The sequence below is a fragment of the Cyrtonyx montezumae genome, unplaced genomic scaffold (genome assembly GCF_038088225.1).
Source record: "Cyrtonyx montezumae isolate F1298 unplaced genomic scaffold, pur_monq_1.0 scaffold_33, whole genome shotgun sequence".
In the NCBI taxonomy this organism is placed as follows: Eukaryota; Metazoa; Chordata; class Aves; order Galliformes; family Odontophoridae; genus Cyrtonyx; species Cyrtonyx montezumae.
Window position 1 is genome coordinate 1580545 of NW_027072038.1, and position 21642 is coordinate 1602186.

The window sequence follows — 21642 nt, forward strand, 5'->3', positions numbered from 1 at the left end:
CATGAGATACTTCTAATACACTTAGTCCCCTAATAATTGAATTCTTGCTGTTATAAAGCAAAAGATGTTCCTAGTCAGAATCAGATTGGAACTTGAACCTATCTACGTTGAATCTTTTCCCCAAGCCTCTTTTGAACTTGGAGAAATTCCAGCTGGGACAGATCTGCAACTCCTGTGTTCAGAATTGATTTTCTGCTATGCAGAATAACCTCTGAAAACAAACTGAAAATCTGAGGCTGTCATCCAGCATCAGGAATTGGTGAAGAAAGAGGGGAGAAACTCAGCAACATCTCCAATGGGAAAGACCTAGTTCTCACAGCTAATGATCTCAGGTAGAGGTGCCCACACGGATTCCAACTGCCTGACCACGTATTCAGGCTCTTCGTGCTTCTGTCAGTTCCTAGGTGGTTAGAGTATAGCACTGTGTGTGTGAATCCTGACTACAGCACACAAAAGCTACTGAGCTCCTTTTCTCAGCTGGATGAGGTCATTTCCGTGAGCATGGAGTGGGGCTGAAAATCTCCCAGATGGGACTGGTATGTCTTACAAACACTTTGCACTAATGTAAATGACAATGCAGTGAATTTAGAAACAAAGGAACAGCTATATGGGATGGTGCTTACTGCATTCCTGACTCTGTACTGAGAACAGTTGGGTCTGTAACCTGTCCCACCGAGGGAATGAATTACCTTTACGAACACATGTTGAAATCATTATAATACAATTGCAAATGACTTGTTGGTAGGCTATGTTTATTAGATGATAATCTTTAAGGGGGAAAAGAGAGAGGGCATTGGACCAAATTTTCACAGAGGCTCACATTTCCGTATCCTCCGGAAACCACTCATACTCCCTTGTGCATCCTTGCCATTTCAATTGCTGGATTTGAACCAGCTGCAAGATCAATGATTGAGGAAAGCCAAAACATGTTCCTTGCCCAAATTCCTCTGGGCAGTGCTTGAAGCTGATCAGTAACAAGATACAGTACAGGGAAACCTGGGTGTACTGCAGTGAAATGCCTCTGCATTGCAATAACGTAGCTGATAGAGTAAGTCTGACTAGGCTGGCTGCTACTAGACAGGGAGAAAATAAGAGACTAGAAGCAATCTGTTCCAGCAGTGAGGCATTTCCTCACTTAGAATAAAATTTGTGTTCAACATCAGAGAGTTTAACAAATTGCCCATGGAGGGTTTCTAAGACCCTCACCACTCACTGAAGAAGAGATCCAGGCTCCAACAGTGCAGGGTTTGCACTCAGATATGAACTGTGCATTTTCAGTCCTTTCTGATTACTACAGTGCTGCTACAAATAGCCATGAACTGAAAAGATATGAGAAGGGTCTTAGCATTTCCCAAAAGGGTTAACCCTGAAAAATGTAGTAACAAAGAGAAACCTTTGTTAAAGACATCTCAACTTGCCCAGACTGTAGGAGATTAGCCTTCTGACACTGGAGTGTCTTCATACCATGCTCTGGAAGACTCCACCAATATCTGTTGCATGTGGTTTGTTTCTGTTAGTCCAGGAGGAGCGTTCACATGTGCAATGAAGGGTTTTGCTTCAGCAAAGCATCCAGCTGCTTGCTTGCTTCGGTTTTGCACCCTGCCAATCATTTGTATGAGGGAAGCCAAACTGAAGAGCATCTGCCTGCCCATGGGACAGATGGCACAGAATGAGAGCCCTCCCCGTTCCTGTGGGCGATTACTGGGCAGCTTTGCATTACTTCTAACCTGATATCAGTGTGAATTTGATTTTCCACTCCTGAGGCACTCTAATTCAGCCAAAACCTTCTTGCAGGGCATCCCTTCTGTGTGAGGCTGGCCCTGTGACCCACATCTGCTGGTGGACATTTATGTGCTGCACAGCAATTCTTGATCTTCTCAGAACAACTCTCTCTGGTGACATTTAGGAGAATTTCCATTCATATTTCTCCCCTCTTTCTAAGGAAAGAGAATGATATTTACTCCCTGCATCTCAGAGGATATGCAACATGGACCAAAGAGCCTAACTTTGGCAGCAGGGTGGAGTCTGTAAAAACTTTACACAAGCTACACCACTGGAACTGATCAGCTTCTTATTCTGGTCCAAGAAAGCAATGCAACCCTGAAATCTGTTTAATCTGATGGGAAATTGCTATTGCCCATCTGGTTCCTTTCTATAGCACCTCCCTGGTAACTTGTTCAGTGGGATTTCCTCATGCACAGCCCCTCTACCAGCACCTTGAGATGGCAGTTTTACAGACAGTTCTGCATCTTAACCATTGAAAACAGATGATTTAACACAGATCTCCTGGAAATGCTTTATGAGGTGCAGTGCTGGACTGGACTTACCTTGATTGGAGAGTACCACTTCCGAGGAGAGGAAGGTCTACGCATGTTGTTTGCAAGGTTTCTGGGTTCAGGGAACTCATATTCCTGTTCTGGCATCTTGACCCTGGCATTCTTGGCTTTTTCTAACTTAGCACCTTCTTCTGTGGAGCCCTTTTCTCCCCAGCGCACCTGAAAAGACAGCATCAGAAAAGTGAGGGTGGGGAAGTGCTTCAGAAAAGCTACAAGAATATTTCCTTGCAATTTGCATGGGAACACTGCTTATGTTGCAAGGCTCAGACCTTGCACTGCAGTATAGGAAAAGATTGTCCTAATGCTAAAGATCTTCTATTTGGCACTCATGTCTTCCTATGTGCAAAAGGATTTGGTTCAGATGCAAAAGAGAGTGAAATTTCTTCCTATCTCCCAAGTCTTTTGGTTAAACTGTTTGAGTATTTCACAACTCAGTTCATAACTGAGATTTTCTGATACATAAAGTGGTGTCTATTTACCTCCATTCGCTTGATGCCACCAACCCCTCGACCGCCATAATAAGAAGCATCCACTGTTGGCCATTTCTTCTTTGGAAGACCATCGTCATCTTCTTCCTACAAAACAGAAGGAAAGGGTTGCACTGTTAGAACTGAGATGGTAAGGGATGAACAGTCACAGGTTGTATGGTCCTTTAAGCCTGCATGAGCTGGTTGCTTTCCAGAGGATGTACACTCGTGAAAAGAAAATGTTTCATAATATAAAGACCACTTTGAAAGGTACAATCAAGCTCCAGCAAGAATGTGTGGTTTTGATTGATTGTTTGTTTTGAAGGGACCTTTCATCCTTTTTAAATTCAGGAAATTAAGTTATTTCCAAGTTGCAAAATCATTGAAGCAGGTGCCAAAATAGTACATGACATAGTCAAGAGTTGGGGCCTTTTGGCTGCAAATCTAGTTGTCCAATGGCAGCAGGGACTCACCCCTTTGCCATCCTTTTCCCCATGCCTGTAATGTTGCTGCGAGGAGTGTTCACTGACTCATGGCTCCCCATGCTGATGGGCCCAAATTAATCATTATCTTAGCTCAGATTCGACAGAATGGGGGGAAAGCAAGAATGCAGGCAAGTCAGATTTGCTCTAAAATGCAGGTTTATTAGGAGTACATTAAGGAACAACTTCAGTATGAGTGTCCAATAGGGAAATGAATTTCTTGAGATGATCTGGCCAAGGGTAATAGGATGGAAAAGACTAATGGAAAAGTTGCAAGAATGGAATTAGCACTAGTAATGAACTTCTGCCTCTGCTGGGGAGGCTAACCATGGAAATCCATGTGGCTCCAGTGACTCCATGGCCTTATGCCAGCAGAAAGTCAGACCTTGTGTGAAAAATGAGACTTGAATTCTGTGCAAAATGGAATGTGTTCTGCCCTGACATACCACAAGCAGAAACCCCTGGGATACCACCAAACACAAAGCTAAATGTATTTGGGTCTCTGCTCTTCAGATACGGCCCAATTAACAAATCAAAAATACCTCCCCATGTTTATTTAAAACGAGTCTAACTGAATTTCTATCAGTGTATTCTACATATTACGAGTTCACTACAACAACAGCACATATGCTCTGACCCACACAGTGCCTTTCCCTTTAATTTCTACAATTCAGTCTGTGAACTGGCAAAGGAGAAAAGCAGAGTCCATCAAAAACGTGAAGTATTTCCTGTGAAAAATGTGGAGAGAAATGAAAAATGGTCTCTCTCTCTCTTTTTTTTTTCCCCTTTCTTTCTTTCTTTCTTTAATTCTTCACAGGGATTTGGCAAAACTCCAGAACTTAGGAGCTTTCCAAAACTGGGAAAGCCAAAAGTGCTTTGAATTTGAACTCCCCAGTCGGAAAACTGAAAAACTGTGTGGGGGGGGGAGGGGGTGGTGTGGAGGGGAATGGATAAAAATCTGAGACAAACTGCTTTTCACGCCAAACAAAAGCATTGTTATTTAAAACAAACTAAAACCATCAATTGGGCTGCAAAATTTGTCCTGATCTCAAGGAGAGTGGGCAAATGGATCATGAATACACGGCTCCACTCCTTCTCTCTCTGGTTGGAGTAGCTGAGGCTCTTTGCTGCAACCTAAGAACTTAATATCTCTGCATGAAGTTTTCCATGAGGACTTTTTTTATTAAAAAAAAAAAAAAAAAAAGGAACCGAAGCCATCTAAATATTTTCCTTCAGCAATTCTCCCTTTCTCTTCTCTTCAGCTTAGCACAGACTGGACTTCTCACAACAGGAAATACCAAGGTTTAGGAAATCTTCCCCACAAGCCCTTGAAAGCCCTGCAAGTCACTTCAATCTAAGATAGGAGGGCTTCTGCCAGGACAACAGAAACACCACACGCACAAAAAGGACTAGAGCAAACATCTGAAAAACAAAGGAGTCACAAGCTCTCTTTTGGATGAGCCTGTTTACATGTTTTGAAGGGCATGAGAGGTTTTGCAATACAAGAAGAAAAAGAAAATAACCAGCAACAACTCATTGATTTCCTACACACTTGACAAATGTGCTCATAATGCACGTGAGTTGCTCAAGTGAAGCAATTGGAAAGGTGAGGGTCAAAGTGGGGACCCAGAAGGAAAAAGAGGAAGAGGAACACAGTCCCCATCCCAGCACCCTAGCTCAGTGCCCCATTCACAAGATCTGAGCCAATATCTTGGGGCTGAATTATCATGCCCTGGCTCAGTTTAGCCCATATTTTTCTATGCTTAGATACAATGGGTTTTTTTTTGCCTGAGGAAGAACTGCATAAATATCTTCAGCTCTGACCCAACAGCAGCACAAAAGGCAGCCCCGGAAAATCCAAGTGCATTTAAGGATGCTGGAAAGTGACTGTGCAGAACCTGGCATCTTTCCATCCCTCAAATCTGCTTTAGATGGAGCTAGAGTTTCTTTTACAAAATAATAATAAGAAGGACAGAGGTACATTTCACAGTCAGAGACCCAGATTCATCACCGCTGGATTTCAGAAAACAAAGATGTGTTTATCTCAGAGGCCATGCTGGGCTCTGTATGCTTTGACCCTGACCCGAGGGAACCTCATCTGTGGGTAACAGAGGGATAATTCAGGCTTCACTAGGGACATCAAACCACTCAGGGTAAAAACTCAAACTAAATCTGGCCAGATATAAAAGTTTGGATAACTTGCCCCTCTCCCCACCCTTATAATTATTTTCACAGTTGTCTCTGCAAAGCCTGGATGTTGTCAGAGTTTAGCATTTATAGGGCTCTGCCTGCAGAAAGCACTGTATGACTTAGGGCAGTCAACCCACTGAGTATCAGTTGTTATCATCTAATTTTACAGCAGAGGAAATCTGGATGTGAAATCTGCTGTCCTCCCGGATTGCAGCTTCTTACACCTCAACCCCTTCTCCCAACACTTTCAAATTGCATGGCCACCTCCCAGATGCAAAGGCACCGATAGATTTGGATGACAATTTGCTTGGTTCTTAAGAAATATTTCTTTCTTGCTTTCACAGACATCACAGGCGTCTGAGTCACAGCTGGATAAACCCTGCCCAATATTAACGATCCCTGAGCCATTCTGCAAGAACGAGGCCTTGGTGTTTCTCATACCTCCACCTCTCCCCAGCCCAAGCCTGCAAAGGATTGTCAGAAAGAACTAAAAAATCATAAGAACATCAAAGAGAAGATGCTCTACTGGTGCTCTACTAAGTAGCAAGCTGAAGAGAGAGCTCAGCTCTAGTTAGGCCCCAGAAAATCCACATATATGTTTATCCTTGAGACAAAACTGTATAGAAAAACAGCATTTATTGGTCTGACTGATCATGGTACTCCTGGTTTATCCATGGTACAGATCCTGCCTGACAACACACCCTCCGAGTGCAAAGGGGATAATTAAAAGAAAACTCCTGTATTGATGGAGGGGAAGAAGAGGCACTGAAGGATTCCCACTCTACGTCTCGGATGCTCACACCATGAAAAATGAAATAATGTGCCCAAAGTCACAGAGGAAATTGTTCTACAGAATGAAACACCTCACGTCCTCAGATTTATGTCCCCAACTCCCAGTGGATGGGAAATACATCCCACAGTTCACTGCCTCTACACTAGTTGAGTACGCTGTGCTGAATCTGCCTATACATTTCACATTAAATTTGGTTATAAAAGTCCACACCTTTGTGGAGTAATGCATACACCTCATTTGTTTCCAATAACATCCTAGCTCTTTTTCTTTTAAATGCCTGTATCTTGAAAGGTTCCTTTTCTCCTCCTCCCAAATTTCCACAACACATTGTAAAAGGGGAGGAAGGGGGAAGGAAAAGAGCTGGCATACCACTGTGACCTGGCTTTATTTCAGGAACAACAGAATACATTTCCTGCCTTGGTATCTACAAAACAAAACAAAAAAATCATCAGAACTTTTCTGTGGAGCTTATTTTGCCATCTCCCCAGCTAGGCTTTTCAGGAAGAAAGAGCAGAGTGATTTGGAAAAGATTAATAAACAACAATAAGTGAGGTGCAAGCAGCTCCCTAAGCAGATGAATCCCTGCAAGCTGTTTATTGGCTTTGTGACTGTTCAGCTGTGGGTGATAGAAATTAGTTCACAAAGAGATCGAGATGAACGGAAGGTTTTATCTGCTGGCTTCACAACAGCTGCCAGGCAGTGAGTTAAATTCCTCCTTTTCATACAGACCTTCCATGACAGCAATAATTACCTTCAGCATCTCATGACTGAGCTGCTGAATGGTGCTTTCTCTGCAGGACTTTCTTATGTATGTGAGTTTTGGTGTATGTGGGCAGGATGACAACAGACATAACGATTATCCAATTACAGGCTGGTTGGTGGCTTGGCCCTGGTGCCATTGTAGAAGTGACTGTTGAACCTGAGCTTCAGCAGCATGGAAAAACTGGGTTTGACTGATGAGGAAAGGGTTTGCTCAGGTCATCTGGTCCGTGCCCTGTCTGGTTTTGCCAGGTTTCGGGACCCTTTGTGTCCCTGAATCCATTTTGTGGAAGAAAGCACAGCCATGACAGAAAATAAAGAACAGTGAATGTTTAGATGTAATGGGACATGCAGGACATGGTCTGGTGGGTTGGACTGGATGAACTTGGAGGTCTTTTCCAACCTTGGTGATTCTATGATTCTACCTTGACACTGCCTGGTGTTTAGAAGGGCAGGGAAACAATGAGAAGAACATGTGCCTCCTAGGGACACTTGAGAGTGCTCCTACTTATACAACCAGAATCTGTCCTGTGGGACAGCCCAGTAGCAGATTCTGGCATGGGTCAGGTAGAGAACAGGAAATTGTTGGAAGCTGGAAAGCCCTGCAGAATGCCCTTTTTGTTGCTGTAGACGGGTTGTGATGAGAATCAACTTCATCCTCTTGGTGCGCTTCTAGTCTGAGTCAAATGAGCTGCTCTGATAAGTCCAGCCTAAAGGTGATGGGCACTTGAATAAAAGCATCTGTGTCTTCCTCCAGCATGGATACAAAGAGCCTTCCCTATCCACTGGGAATAGAATAATGTGGTTTTGATCCACTATCACTGAGTTAATCAGAGGGCAGCAAGGTGATCACTGACTCCTTGAGGCATTTATATCTTCCGATTGGTATCAACTCAATCTTTCCTGTCTCTAAATAAAACCATCTGTCCTTCATCTGGGGTCAGCCTCCTCAGCATCCTGCACTGTCTGAAGAGCACAGTGGTGAGTTGACAACATTTGCAATTCCTGAATGAATTAATTGGAATTTTCTAGCCAATAATGATTTCCTTCACCAATAGTGAGCATAGCTCCAATATGTCTCAAAAGACCTTTAATGTAGAGTTCAATAAAACCTCTGGTGGGTTTCTGACAGCAGTGCTGCTCTCCCTTCACCGTTACGGTATAATGCATTCTCCTTGCAGTGCAAAGACATATGGGCCTCAGCTCCCAAATCTGCTGATGCAAGAATTCCTCTCGTCTTATTTTTGCCAAGATTTTTAGAAGAAAAGAATCACACTGCAACTGCAATGCTTCTTCTTAAGGGGTTAGCACTTTTTCATTCTGGAGATGAGTAGTTACTATGTGTGCTGTGAGGGAGAAAGCTATCTACAAATTGTAAGAAAAATGACACCGTCTTCTATTACTTTTTAGCAAAGTAGAAAATCTGGAGTATCCAATCCTCTCTGAAAGCATCACATTACTGCCAATGCCACTCTGTGGATCCAGCTCTATAATAGTAAATGGGACCAATGAACTGCACCTTTTCACAGCTCCTATTGTTTTTCCACCAGTGGGAGGCTTCTGAAGGGGCAAAAATGCAACACACAAGTCACAGCTCCAAGCATTACTAATCTTTGAGCACTGCTCCGATGCTTTCCAGTTTCTTAAATAGTACAGAAGTGTGTCTTTCTTTGGCTGCTAATTGTACAAGGTAGCTTTAGGATAACTGAGTTATAAGTTTAGGGGATACGATCTGGTGAAAAGTACACATGGAATCGTGCATCTACCATCAGATTTGGCTCTTTGTTGGCAGATTGTTGTAGCTAAATCCCCTCACTCAAGGGTCCCAAAACAGAAACATTCAGAGTAATATCTAGAATAATGTACAGACTTCCTCTGTTATTAAGAGGGAAGCAAGTAAATTACAGATAGGAAATTAATGCAACTTTTCTTTTTCTATCTGGAGAAGCCATTGGCAAACTTACTGTTAAAGGAAAACTGTGAAACAGACTGATGAACTGAGGACTGTTCCATCCAAAGAGCTGCATGGACTTTTCCTTTCAGAATCAGAGAGAAAATATAACGAGTCCAGAGATATCATTCTACCAGTTTAACCAAAACAAACCTGAGGTCAGCTGCAACTGACTCATTTTGCAGCAACTGGTCTGCTTTTACAGCACTTACTTGTTTTAGAAGGGCTTTTGTATACATGAAGTATGCCTTCTTGGTTAGCACAGAGATGTAATTTTCCCTTCCAGACCTTGGCCAGAGAACCAGCATTCCAGAATGATGTATTTTAATTAACTTCAGCAATTGAATCCCTTGGTTTGGAGGCATGTGTGATCCCGAACGGAGCATGTGCAATTTTAGACAAGTATTTTCCTTTTCATTCAGAAGATCAAAGCTGACAAGGCTTCTGAAGGTTATCCATACAGCCCAAACAGAAATGGCTCCTTTGGAAACAAGCCAGTTGCTTGTATACAGATGCATGTGTTGATGTTATTCTGAGAGATCTGTGCCTTCACAAACAAACACCTTCAGCACTGGACCCAAAGGCAAATCCCCATTGGGTCCAGGCATGTTTAGATTCAGGGTTTTGCTTCAGACCTGTTTTGAAGGACACAAGTGCCAACAAGATAGAAGTTCCTGCACCGTCCTTGACTCCAGCTGCCCTCAACTATTTTGCTGTACTCAGTGCAGGAAAAATCTAGGTTGGATTCTACCTTGGTAGTGCTGCAGAGCACTGAGCTTTGGCACAGTACACCAGCACACCCTCCCTGGGCCAGACTTCAGCAAGAGCAGAGGAACATTTCAGTAAGCCAGACTTTAACGTGCAATGACTTGGTCTCCAGAGGCAAAAAGCAAGAGGAACCAGTAATCCAAATCACTCTGAGCATGGATATAAGTCTTCTGTTGCACAGTTAATGGATCCAAACCCCAGTGAAGTCAATGGAAAAACTCCCATTGACATTGATGTACCCTGGACACAGCTGACTGACCTTTCAATGAGATCCCATGTTCAAAACTGGAAGCGAGAAAAGAGATCTGCTGTGTGCTGAAAGCAGGAGGATACCAAAAGGGGCAGATGAAAAACTGGGCAGATTTCTGGGGAGAGTCTACTAATTAAGTAACAGTGACATTACTTGAAACCATTTGATGTTGGATTCATCTAAAAGAGTAAGCAGAAATAATCTGAAGGTTTCAATGGTGCTTTACTGTTATCCTCCATTAAAACTTGCCCAGTTGGTGCTGAGATGGTTGCTCTGGGTTTGACATCTGCTCAGAGTCTGGTCTGCCGTCTTCAGGCACAACTGCTTTTGCTCACAGCATTTGAAAACCAAAAGATAAGCACTGTGAGTTAGTGCTCAGCTGCCATGAGAAGTTTTATACACTGAACACCAAAATCACTACCATGCCATTCCAGGAAAGCGGTTAAGCATATGTTTAGGTTCCATTAACTTCAAAGTTAAACATGTGCTTAAGAGTTGTCCTTTTTGTGAAGCAGAGCCTGCAGTTGCAGTGCTGTTCTGACCAAATGAAAGAATCACTTGCCTCTTCTCCTTCCCTACCAGCTCCCAAAGGTTTAACCTCCTGCCATGGTCCACACGCTGCCATGCAGCAGAATCATAACTTCTTCTAAGGAAGCTGAACAAAATCTTGTCCTAAACATCAAGGAAATTGGGTTGTTGGTGTTACCTACCTCACTGTCTTCTGCAGGAGGTGGAGGGGGCTCCTTGATGATCTGGAAGGATAAATTAGAAAAAAAAAAGTGGTAAATTAGCATATGCAAGTGTTGCTCATTACGTGATCCCCATTCCATGTGAAGTGACAGCAAATCTGAAGTAATACAGCCTTGATGTTCCCTGATATCCCAATAGGAGCTATAGTGCTGGCACACTGGTAACAATCATTGTTTTACATGCACAAAAATGCTAAATCCAGCATGTCCTTCTACTGGCCACCAAACACACATCCATGTCCTGCCTCAAATTATTTACCATACACACATACAAAGACTGGAAAGAGAAACCAAGGTGAAATGAAATACCCCAGAGACACTGCAGAAGAGTAATTGCTGCCTCCCAGAGCAATACACCGTTCCAGAATGTTGTGCCACTCATTGCTCCTAAAGAATGCTTTTCACACTGTTGGACACTATATCCCACTCTTACATGCTTTTCATCCCACTCTTATATGCTTGTCTTTATGATCTGAATATATATGTACTTATAGATATATGTACATGTATATATGCACACACACTTGAAGTTCTTCAAGGATTTCTAACTAATAAAATAATCAGGGTGAGGTTTTAGACCGGTCCAGGATATTCTCCATAGAAACAGCTTAAGTTTATGTGGGCGTGAGGTTATTATTTCATGCAAAAAGTTTGCATCTCGAGCTCAGCAGGCAGTTGGCTATTATCACAGCCCTCCACTCCAAAAGCAACAGAGAACCTTCCAAAGGGAAAGCAGTTGCATTCAGGCACGTCAAATATCTCTCCTTGACACGAGATGCACCCCAATGCACAGGCATTGCAGGCAACACTGAAGCCAGTCACTCATGTCAACGCAGCTGCCCCAGGGATGGATTTTTTCCTGTAGTTTTAAGTCCATCTGGACGAAGCAGTTATTTCTTTACGCACCAGGCAATGAGTCAGATGCTGCTGGGGTGCTGGGCTGACTGTATTGGGTGTAGGGGCTGCCTAGAGATGGGTTGCAGATGTACAGGCTCAGAGATTCCCCTTCAAGAACAAAATCACAGTCCCAAACAATAATAGCCTGACTATTTAAATGCAGGAAGAGAAAATGACAGTCATACTAAAGGCCTTGAAGACATAAATATTTACAAAAATTTCCCTCACTCGTGTTTTAGCTTCTTTGATGAGCTCACTGTTTTTATTTTCTTCTGCAAACCCCAAGTCATGCAATATGGCCATTAATGAGGAGCATGTGCCTTTGGCTTGGGAGGAGACTGGGGCTGGATCAGTCCTTTTTACACATCACACTCCACATATCCCACTCCTGGGCAGCAGGTCTTTCTTTGGTGGCTTTCAGGATCCTCGAGGAACCTTTGCTGACACCCTGCGTGCTTGGGTGTCAACACCAAATCGTTGCTTATATACATGGAGGCACAAAGCCCACATGGGAGCATGGAATTATGTTTGGGAAGTGATGTAGGTGCACCCCTATCCCGCTCTGATACAGGAGAAGCATGGGTCAAGTCTTGGCTACAAAGCCACTGACCACATTAGGGACAAATGAGATGTCCTGGAGGGGAAGATGGTGACAACATGGTTTCTTGTACATCTCATGACACAATTAATGACACTGCGAGTACAAAGCACCAAATAAACACAAGGCTTTTCTAGCCCCACTTTCAGATATGTTTTGGTTACCTGTCACTATGAGGCCACACTTCAGCAGACCTTCCTTTGAACCAAAACCCTTAATTCAAACCCAGAACCAAATCCAAAGTTTGGATACAAACTTATTCCAAACAAAATGATGAAAATTTTCAGATATCTCATCCAAAATATATCTACTGGAACTCGCCTTACTACCTTCTCTGAAGTTATTCGGGTGGAACATTATGGGTTTCAATGGAGTTTCTCTGATTTGCATTGGCATGAACGATGAGGATAATCCGTCCAACATATCTGGTTCAGCTAAGAATTCACACACAATTTCTCAGCCAATATCTCTGGAAAATCTTGAGATTACAGACTTGGATATGATGGGATAGATGGGTTTTCCATGTATTTGTGTTCCTTCTCACAACATACACTCTCTGACAAATTAACTCTGATTTCTATGAACACATAATTTCTTTTTTCTACCACGGTACAAGTGAAAAAGAGTGATTCCTTGCAGTATTAAGGGCTCAACACTTCTAAGAACAACTGAATGTCCATTAGTTGGCTGCATAGATTGGTTAGTTTGGACAAATCCAGAGGTGGGGAGAATGTAGTCCTCTCTGCCTTCGAGTCTCTATGAAATCTGTAAGTTTGTCATATACAAAATACATTTCTTATCTCACTATCCAGATCTGGAAAGGGTTATGGGAACTTAATTCTCTATGAGAAACTAGTGTAGACAGAGGTGATAGACAGTACCGTAGACAGGGTAGATAGTGATAGTACAACAGGGAAAGGTTTCAAGCTAAATGGAGGGGAGATTTAAATTAGATATTGGATGGAAATCCTTTTCTTAGAGAGTGGTGAGTCACTGGAACAGGTTGTTCAGAGAAGTGCCCCATCCCTGGAGGTGCCCATGGCCAGGTTGGATGGGCTTTGGGCAGCCTCTTGTGTTGGGTGGCAACTGGCCCACGCAAGGGGTTGGAACTGCATGACCTTTCAGGTCCCTCCACACAAAACGTCCCATGGTTCTACAAACAGTACAAATCTTTTCTTCCTCCTGGATTGTGCACAAGATCCTCGTGGTGCAGTAGTGGAGGCAGTGAAGCAAATGAGAGCTCTCTGCCACCTGACACGCGAGCAAAACAAACACCAAATGGGAATAAGAGGATCCCAGAACTGATAAGCAGTGCCTTACACCTGCACATTTTGCTCAAAGAGAAACGATTACTCAAGTACAAGAAAGAAAATACTGCTACAGAGAACCCAGAGAGGATAGAGCCCATGCTGGCATGGAAGGCTTGAGTCTACCATGTCTTGTTCTGGGCTGCACCTCTCACCTTCCCTCTGCCTCGCCAGATGACACACATGGACTTGCTGAATGCAATCAGCTGGGAGCACGCTTAGCCAAGCAAAATGCTTAGGCTAGTTTAACTTGGCAAAGCCAAAGTGTTTGTTCATGTGTGCTGCAATTGTTTTGATAACCCCAAGCCATTTCTGGGCTTGCTGCTGAGACTGTATCTCCTGTTCCTTTCTTTGAAAGAAGGGAAACGTGGTTCAGCAACCATATTTGCTTGCTAGGTTAGGAATACCTGAGGGTTTCTACATCATGGCCATGCTATCAAAACCTAAGAAGTCAAGGCCTGGGGGATAGAGACAGTTGACCACTGGCTTTTCTTAGCAAAGGAAAGAACTTCAAGAGTAGCTGTCAGCACTTCTGCACATTTAACTATGAAAAATCAGGACAGTAAAGTGATTCTTTGTCTATCACAGGTCTCAGCACATATATGACTGACACAGGCCTCTCCTAGCCGACCTACCCTGATGTCACAGAGCAGATGTTGCTGATGAACAACGCAGTGTGAAAGCAGAAGAATCCTATTAGCCATCCTACTGGAAACTGAAAAGCATGGAGAGGATGTACTTGCTGTTGCCATGAAATTGCTGTAGCCATTCAGGCATAAGCAAAGATATCACAAGTTGAATCCAAATTTTGCATATTCCAGGAATGTGTCTAGAATGTTTTCCATCCTGGGTGTGCAGAAAACTTCACCAGTTTGCAGAGTCCAGCAAACAAAATACTCAGTTACTATCTGATAAACAGGGGCAATGTGTTCCTTGTCAGTGAAATGTATCTGCATGAAGATGGAACAGAACATAATTTAAAATGAGGGCTATATGAGAAAGCAACACAGAGAAATAAGGGGTTTTGCCTCTAATTAGAACTAAAACTTTGGAAAGGGAAAAATGCATTTAACTGAGCAGATTTTGCTTTTATTTGCTACCACTCTTCTAGATCATACAGAATATGTATTTTAGCAATCTTAAAAGCAGGCTTTTTGTAAATAACATTAATAATGACCCATCTGACGCATCCTTCTTTCTCTTTCCTCCTCTAAATCCTGAAACAGAGTTTCATAGCATAGTTATGAACTGGATAAAGGAATATTTCCTTTCTATTTGTTTCCTATCTGCCTTGTGTTGTAACTATCCACCAAACCCTCAGAGATTTTGTCTACAGTTCAAGGTTTCTAATACAAGCAGGAGCCTGTCCCTGTTTTTTCATCTGCAATAGAGTACATTCTTCTTCCCAGGGGCAAATGAAATTGAATAGGAATGATATCTCATTCTTTTTTTAAGTTGACCTCTATTTAGCCTGGAAGAGGATCCAGGAATCTCAATTTTAACTCATTAAAACTGGAACAGACAAGGCTGCTTTCCAGTGAAGACATCAAGCTGACACGTACAAAAATTCAAAACAGACATGTCAAAATCATCCACGCACTTAGAGGAGACATGACATCACAGAGGGGGGGAAAAAAAGCCCTCAATATAAATAGCTCTGATATAATTTGCAACCAAATAAGGTTGGCATGGAATTCTCCAGGGAATGCATGAGAAAATGTAGCATCTGCAAAGGACATTCCTTTTCCTAGGCCATTTCACTTACACACATAAACAAGGCCAGAATCAGTGGGTTTTACTCCAAGTGCCTGACCCACTTGCTTTGGAAGAGCAGATAAATGAATTTCATTTTCTGAACTAAAGAAAAGGAAAACAGCACAGCTACTTTCATTTATCTGCAGAAGCCCTTACTCTCATTCATTGATTGCTGGTGAATTTATTGGTTGAGTAAGACATGATCCCAATGATATATTTCTCCTCAGCTGGGCTTAGGAGAATACACCACATGATGTTATGATGTGGAATATCAATAATACAACAAAAATCATAGAACCATAACATTCCACCCCTTAATCAACATCATTACATCATGCTTAATATATATACATAAAAACACAATGATTAACAAGCATTAAATACAAACACATACAATATACATATATACATAGTAATAGAATTACTGAGGGCGCTCTCCCCACATCAAATTCCCTTGTGGTACACATTGAACATCCCCATTCTTCTGCATCACCCACCAGGTAGACCCAGGTCCCTGAGCAAAAACAGTTCCACGGAGAGGTTTGCCATCTTCTTCAGAAGAGATGAGAGGAATCCAGGGTAAAAACAAGAGAAGAAATAATTTTTTGCTGAGCGAATAGCTTTCCATGCACAACTAGGGCAAAGAACAACAGTGCCTTCTCTATGCTAAGACTCTGTTGTGGTCTGGAACAAAAGGTGCTGAAGACGGGGTTAATATAATTGGCCTTTGGATCTGACCTTAAAAAGATGCATTAGCAAGGAAAGTGGTTTGAGAATCTGAAGTCCATGCATATCATCTCAAGGCAAAGGGCTTTCAGAAGGCAATTTTTAGTGCTCTCCAAAACGTGAAGCCCTGGAAGACAATTTGGGTTGGAAACTCTGTAACTCAGGGACGCTTTGGAGAATTTGGCTTTAACATTTTGGCTCCCATTGTTTTGTTATTGCCTGCTCCACAAATGAAGACAATCCTTTGCAGCAGCAAGAGTGGACACCAGTTTAGCCTCCAGTAACTTTGATGGAGTTACCATGTTATGCTAGGTGTGCTCTTGAGTGCTTGGCTTGGTCTGAACCAAAGACAGGGCCTGTGGGTCTATAAAACATTTTTTCCTGCACGTTTGTGCCTTTATCTCTTAGTCTGTCTAACCAGAGTTTCAGACAATTCAGGAATCCACATTCTCTTCTCTTAAAATCCTTTTAACTGCAGAAAAATGGTGCCTCATGTGCACATGGGAGTGGGTGGGAATCAGAATACGTGGGCCCTTACAAGTAATCTCCATCACGCCAATGTGCACCATGTAATTTTATTACTCTCCAGGGTTGCTGTAGCATATATGCATTTCCTCCCCTTCTCTTCCTCCATTCTAGCCATAATTTGCATGTGTTTTTAATAAATATATATATATATTCTGTATTTTCTCTATCCAGATTTTTGTTTCCAAAACTTTTGGTCAGCTGCACTATAGACTTAGAGCCAAACAAATTGCTGGGTTCTTCCATGCCTCCTTCCAGAAATCAGCTTTAGAGCTAAGGCTGGCGTTCAGTGCTTGAATACCAACACCTCATTATATGCCAGCCACACCCCTGTAGTTTAAGAAGCTGCAGTGCAAAAATAAGCAAGAGGGTGCATATATTCTGAGCAGGCAATTGCTACAGAGGTGCAAAATGGGAGGTGCATGGGAACTGTCCCAGAACAGACATGACTTTAACTGCTGTATTAACTACACCTTTACTATACATCCAAAACAAATTAACTAACTTAATTTCCAAGCCAATCTAATAATATACCTGCAAAAGCTTCCTGAAGACTATTTTGGAAGCTTATTAGAGGTATTTACTTGGCTTGAGTCTATATTAAAATTACACCTTGTGTTGGCCTCCTACCTGAAACTGAATTTCACCTCTGTTTATCTAAGGAGCCTGTTGCACACACAGTTCTGCTATAAGCTCTCTGATTTGTTCCACTGATATCAGAATACAGGTCACCCTGTATTCTGGAAAGAGGAAGAAGGGGAAAACAGTATCTACTGAAAGTCAAATGCCCAAAAGCATCATCAAGGCCAGGATCTGGCACCTTTTGTTTTGCAGATGTGTTCTTCTAAGGGAAAGGGGGGTCATCCTGCCATGATGTGGTTGTATTTGTCATCATTCTTTCAATGCATACAGCACTGGAGCTGTAAGCTTTGCAGAAAATCTTTCTTTGTTGCCTGTAGTTGAATAGACTTCCTTGAAATCTCTTTAAAAGTTAGCACCTGGCTCTCATACTTTTGCATCTCCCCATGCATGGATGTCAAGGGAAATTTTGCCTGTACTGGTATCAGGCACAGCAAAGGTTTAATTATTATTTTGATACACTAAGCAACAATTGCATCTACTGTAAACTGTGTGGTAAATTCCAGACTTCATCCCAGAATACTTCTGAGACCAATAAACTTGGACACTCTTGGAAACAGCATTTCTTTATGGGTGCATGCCAAGGAGATACTGAGTTCCAGATAAATCTCCAGAGTAAGTCTATTGACTTCAGTGCCTTTACTCCAGGGGTGAAGCTGGCTTGGTGTCTTTCCTGGAGAACTGCTGGACAGTAATGATTCCTATTTAGTTAAAACGCATGCCAAGTCGAGTTTCAGAGTTTAGAAATGTGCTTGTCACTCATTCATTCTTCATAAGAAAAAAGCTGGATTTTTTTCCCTCTCGACAGACACACAATTATCTCTGAGATGTCCCCAGGCTTGAATTCACATCAGTGTTTCTGGGTCTGTGGTTTGATTATTAGAGGTTATTACTTGCCTGCCTCTTGTCTGTTGTGCAAGCCAGTGCCTCTGCCCTTAATGCACCCTCTGCTTCTGACGTTGTATTCCTTGATGAGCCACTGCCAAACTAGTAAATAAGCAGTGCTGCCCTGCTCTCTTTCTCCCCACTCTAAACCAAGCAGGCTGGGTGCTCCTCTGTGGATTTCTCTCTAAATTTTACAGACTTGAAATGCACAGTGAGGTATCTGAGCCCCCTGTTTACTACTGAGGAATACTGCTCTGCCAGCCTGGAGAGATGAAGACATCTCACTCAGGTTCCTGAATTAAAATCTTTCCAGTAAGTAAAGGGACGTGTTTGACACACACTTAAAGCAACACAGTTCTATGACTGCTGTCTCTATATTGTTCCCTTGGGGCAGTCCTGCACTGCCTTCTCAATGCACATAGTTCCATACTCACTCTGCTCCATACCCTTCTGCTCTCATTAATGCCTTCTTATCAGCCTCATTGTTCTCCTGCAAAAGAGCCCTTAAACGGTAGCATCACTTACAGCCTCTCCTCTCTGTCACCTCAGTTCTCCTCTAAATCCTTGTGTAAACCCCACATGGGTTCACCTCCATTGACTCCCATGCAGATGTGCCAATGAAAGTTGTCCTGATTTTGCTGGGAACAGGCCATCTAGCTCGAACAAACAGCTCCCAGAAATCTACCCCACTGCTAATCCTTTGTTCAGTTTTAGAACTGATTTTTTTTTATTGTTCCAAAAAGTCCAGATAAGTACTTTTTCCATTCTGGTTTTCTACTCAGGACGGAAATGCCAAATGACCTTGAAAAGAAGCATTTTACCCCTCACTTATCCATCCATAAACAGGCAGAGATTATTAAGATTTTTTCCTCCAAGTTTTTCATCTTTGTTCTGGATAGGGAAACACATCTCACACAAAGACTCCTCAGATATAACCAGCTCCTGCAGCGCCTGTGGCTCCTCAGCTTGCAAGGAAGTACACTACAACATGGTGTAAACTTAGAAAACTGGGTAAGTGATTTACAATCAGGAACAATGGTAGTGACCTGGAAACATGAGCCAGTTTGGATAACCTTAAAAGATGCATTTGAAACATTATATGCAGCCTGACACCAAAACCAGTCCCTAGTTCTGCTGACAGTAATTCTTGCTCTGTATTTGCTTATGAAAACGAGATGCAAAGCAAAGGTTGAGATTCACTGAATCGCATGCACCACAATAATCCCTCTTCACACTGGTTTCCATTGGAAAAGGCAGCCCTAGGGCACAAACAGCAGAGATGTACAGAGGTACGACAGGTCCTTGCAGTCAGACAGCAGGGTGATGTGTGAGAGAAAAGCTTATCTCAAGTCCCTGATTCCCCCTTACCTCCCCTGACCTTCTCCTTCTGTTTCCTCCACCTTTTGTCTGCCTTTTTCAGACATGAGCTCTGTAACTACACTTTTTAACTCTTCAGAACATGTTGCACGATAGTAACAACAAACACTTGATAAAAGGTGCAGTGATCACAAGGAGAGGGAAGGCTTTTCCCATCTGCAAACTGGCTTCCCCATTCCAGACACAGTTTCTTGCAGCTCATTCGTACAGAAATACCATGGAGCTGTCAGCAGGCTGAATTCAGTGTAAGGTGAGGAGGACTTACCACTGTGCAGCAAAGAGGCCAGAACCACCAGAGGAGAGCCAACGCCAGCAGCAGGAAGAGGATCAACAAAGCTATAGCCAGGACTGTCCCATCTGACTGAAAGAGAAACGCAGACAGCACGTGAGTGCCACCAGCAGAAAACACAGTTTTCCTCTTTCATACATCTAAATGGGGCACCTTCCCCATCCTCAGTTACTGTGAAGGGGCTGAGGCATCTTGTTCACCTCCTGGAGCTGTAGGAAGTTTGGGTTTGGTTTTCCAAGCCATTGCACAATTACTTAAAAAGTTGATTTTGCTTCAGATCGGAATTTATGTTCCTGTGCTCCTCAGAATGCTGTGAAAACTGAAAAAAATATATGTATTTTTAAAGTATCACAGTTCACAACGCAGTGTTTCCTTATGATTTACCAAGCATTCTCCTTTCTTTGTGACTGTTTGTGGTGATCTACAGCAAACTGATTGAACTGCAGATGAACTGTTCATCACAGGGACTTGGGCTAGATGGTCTTTAAGGGTCCCCTCCAACTCAAATCATTCTATGATTCTTTGATTCTATTTTTCCCTCTTGTACAAACTTGATATAACACCAGAATCCTAATTTACTCCAAATGGAAAACTCTTCAGAGAGCTGCCGTTCACGTCTGTAGGGAGAAAATGAGAAATGCTGAAGCTCAACTTGAGATGGCAATGGCCAGTGTGGAGTCAGTCAGCAACCAAAAAAGGGCTTTTTGAAGTATGTCAACAGCAAGAGGAGGTCTAAAGAAAACACTGGACTGAATATTGGTGAAGACGTTCACCTAACAAGATAGAATGACGAAAAGACAAATTTTTGCTTCAGTTTTTAATATTAATGGTAGATCTTGAGTTGTCCAGTCATCTGAATTGGAGGACCACGATGAGGGGAGCAGTGACTTTCCATTTGTGGTTTCCAAAATTGTAAGAAAACTGTTTTATCAACTCAATGATCCTAAGTCCATGGGGCCTGACAGGATTCACCCCTGAGTCCAGAATGAATTAGCAGACGTTAAAGCTAGTAACTGCTGGCAGCAATCTACCAAAGAAAGTCAGTGATGAGCTGGATGTACCCAACACTACAAACAGGGCATGAGAGAAGACTTGAAACACTACAGATCTGTTGGTTTCACCTCAGTGACTGGAAAAGTTCTGAAGAAAATTGTCCTGGGGGATAATGAAAGGCCGTTAAAGAACAAAGCTGTTATCAGCCATTGTCAACGTGGGTTCATCAAGGAAAAGTCCTGCCTTAATAATCTGATCTCTTTCTATGGTAATCCACCTGCTTGGTGGATTAAGGGAAAGCAGTGGATAAAGGGAAAGAGGGGATGTAATCTGTCTGGATTTCAGTAAGGCCTTAGGCAGCATCCCTCACGACATCCTTCTGAAGAAATTGCCTGACTGTGAAACCATCTGGTTCATGCCACACTGGGTGATGAAGAAAGCAGACCTCAGAGCGTTGTATGGAGGTTCTGTTCAGTCCCTTGCTGAGGGATATAGGTAGATAGACTGGAGCACTAGCCTGAAATTCAGCAAAGGAAAATGCTAAGTGGTACAGCTGGGATGGCATAACCTGGACACAGGCACAGCATGGAGGAGTTGAGTGGCTGGAGAGCCTCAGAAGAAAGGGACCTGAGGGTGCTGGTGACAGCAGGCTCAACGTGAGACAGCAGTGGGCCTTGGCAGGCTGCAGGATGGCCCTTTAAGTTTTCCTCACTTAAAAAGGCATTTGCAATTCTCTGGTTCTAACAATCCAAACTGCTGCACAAGGCACCTCAACATAGCAATCAAAACCAAATGTGCATTATTTCTTGTTGATTAGATTAACTCAAACCAGATGTTTTGGCTCACTAAGACATGCCAGCTTCCCTATACCGTGTCTCACCAGTATCATCCCACTCTGAGATAAGC

At 42.7% G+C, this 21642-nt stretch overlaps 1 protein-coding gene across 1 annotated transcript in view; it reads right to left on the reverse strand.

Moving 5' to 3' along the window:
- The window catches only part of ANTXR1 (ANTXR cell adhesion molecule 1), an 88206-nt gene that overhangs the window by 22805 nt on the left and 43759 nt on the right, over positions 1–21642 (reverse strand). The window contains exons 13-16 of the mRNA XM_065745151.1: positions 19720–19815; positions 10707–10748; positions 2816–2911; positions 2328–2495 (exon numbers count right to left, since the gene is read on the reverse strand). Coding sequence (XP_065601223.1) covers positions 2328–2495; positions 2816–2911; positions 10707–10748; positions 19720–19815 — 402 coding nt within the window. The remainder of the gene's footprint in view (positions 1–2327; positions 2496–2815; positions 2912–10706; positions 10749–19719; positions 19816–21642) is intronic.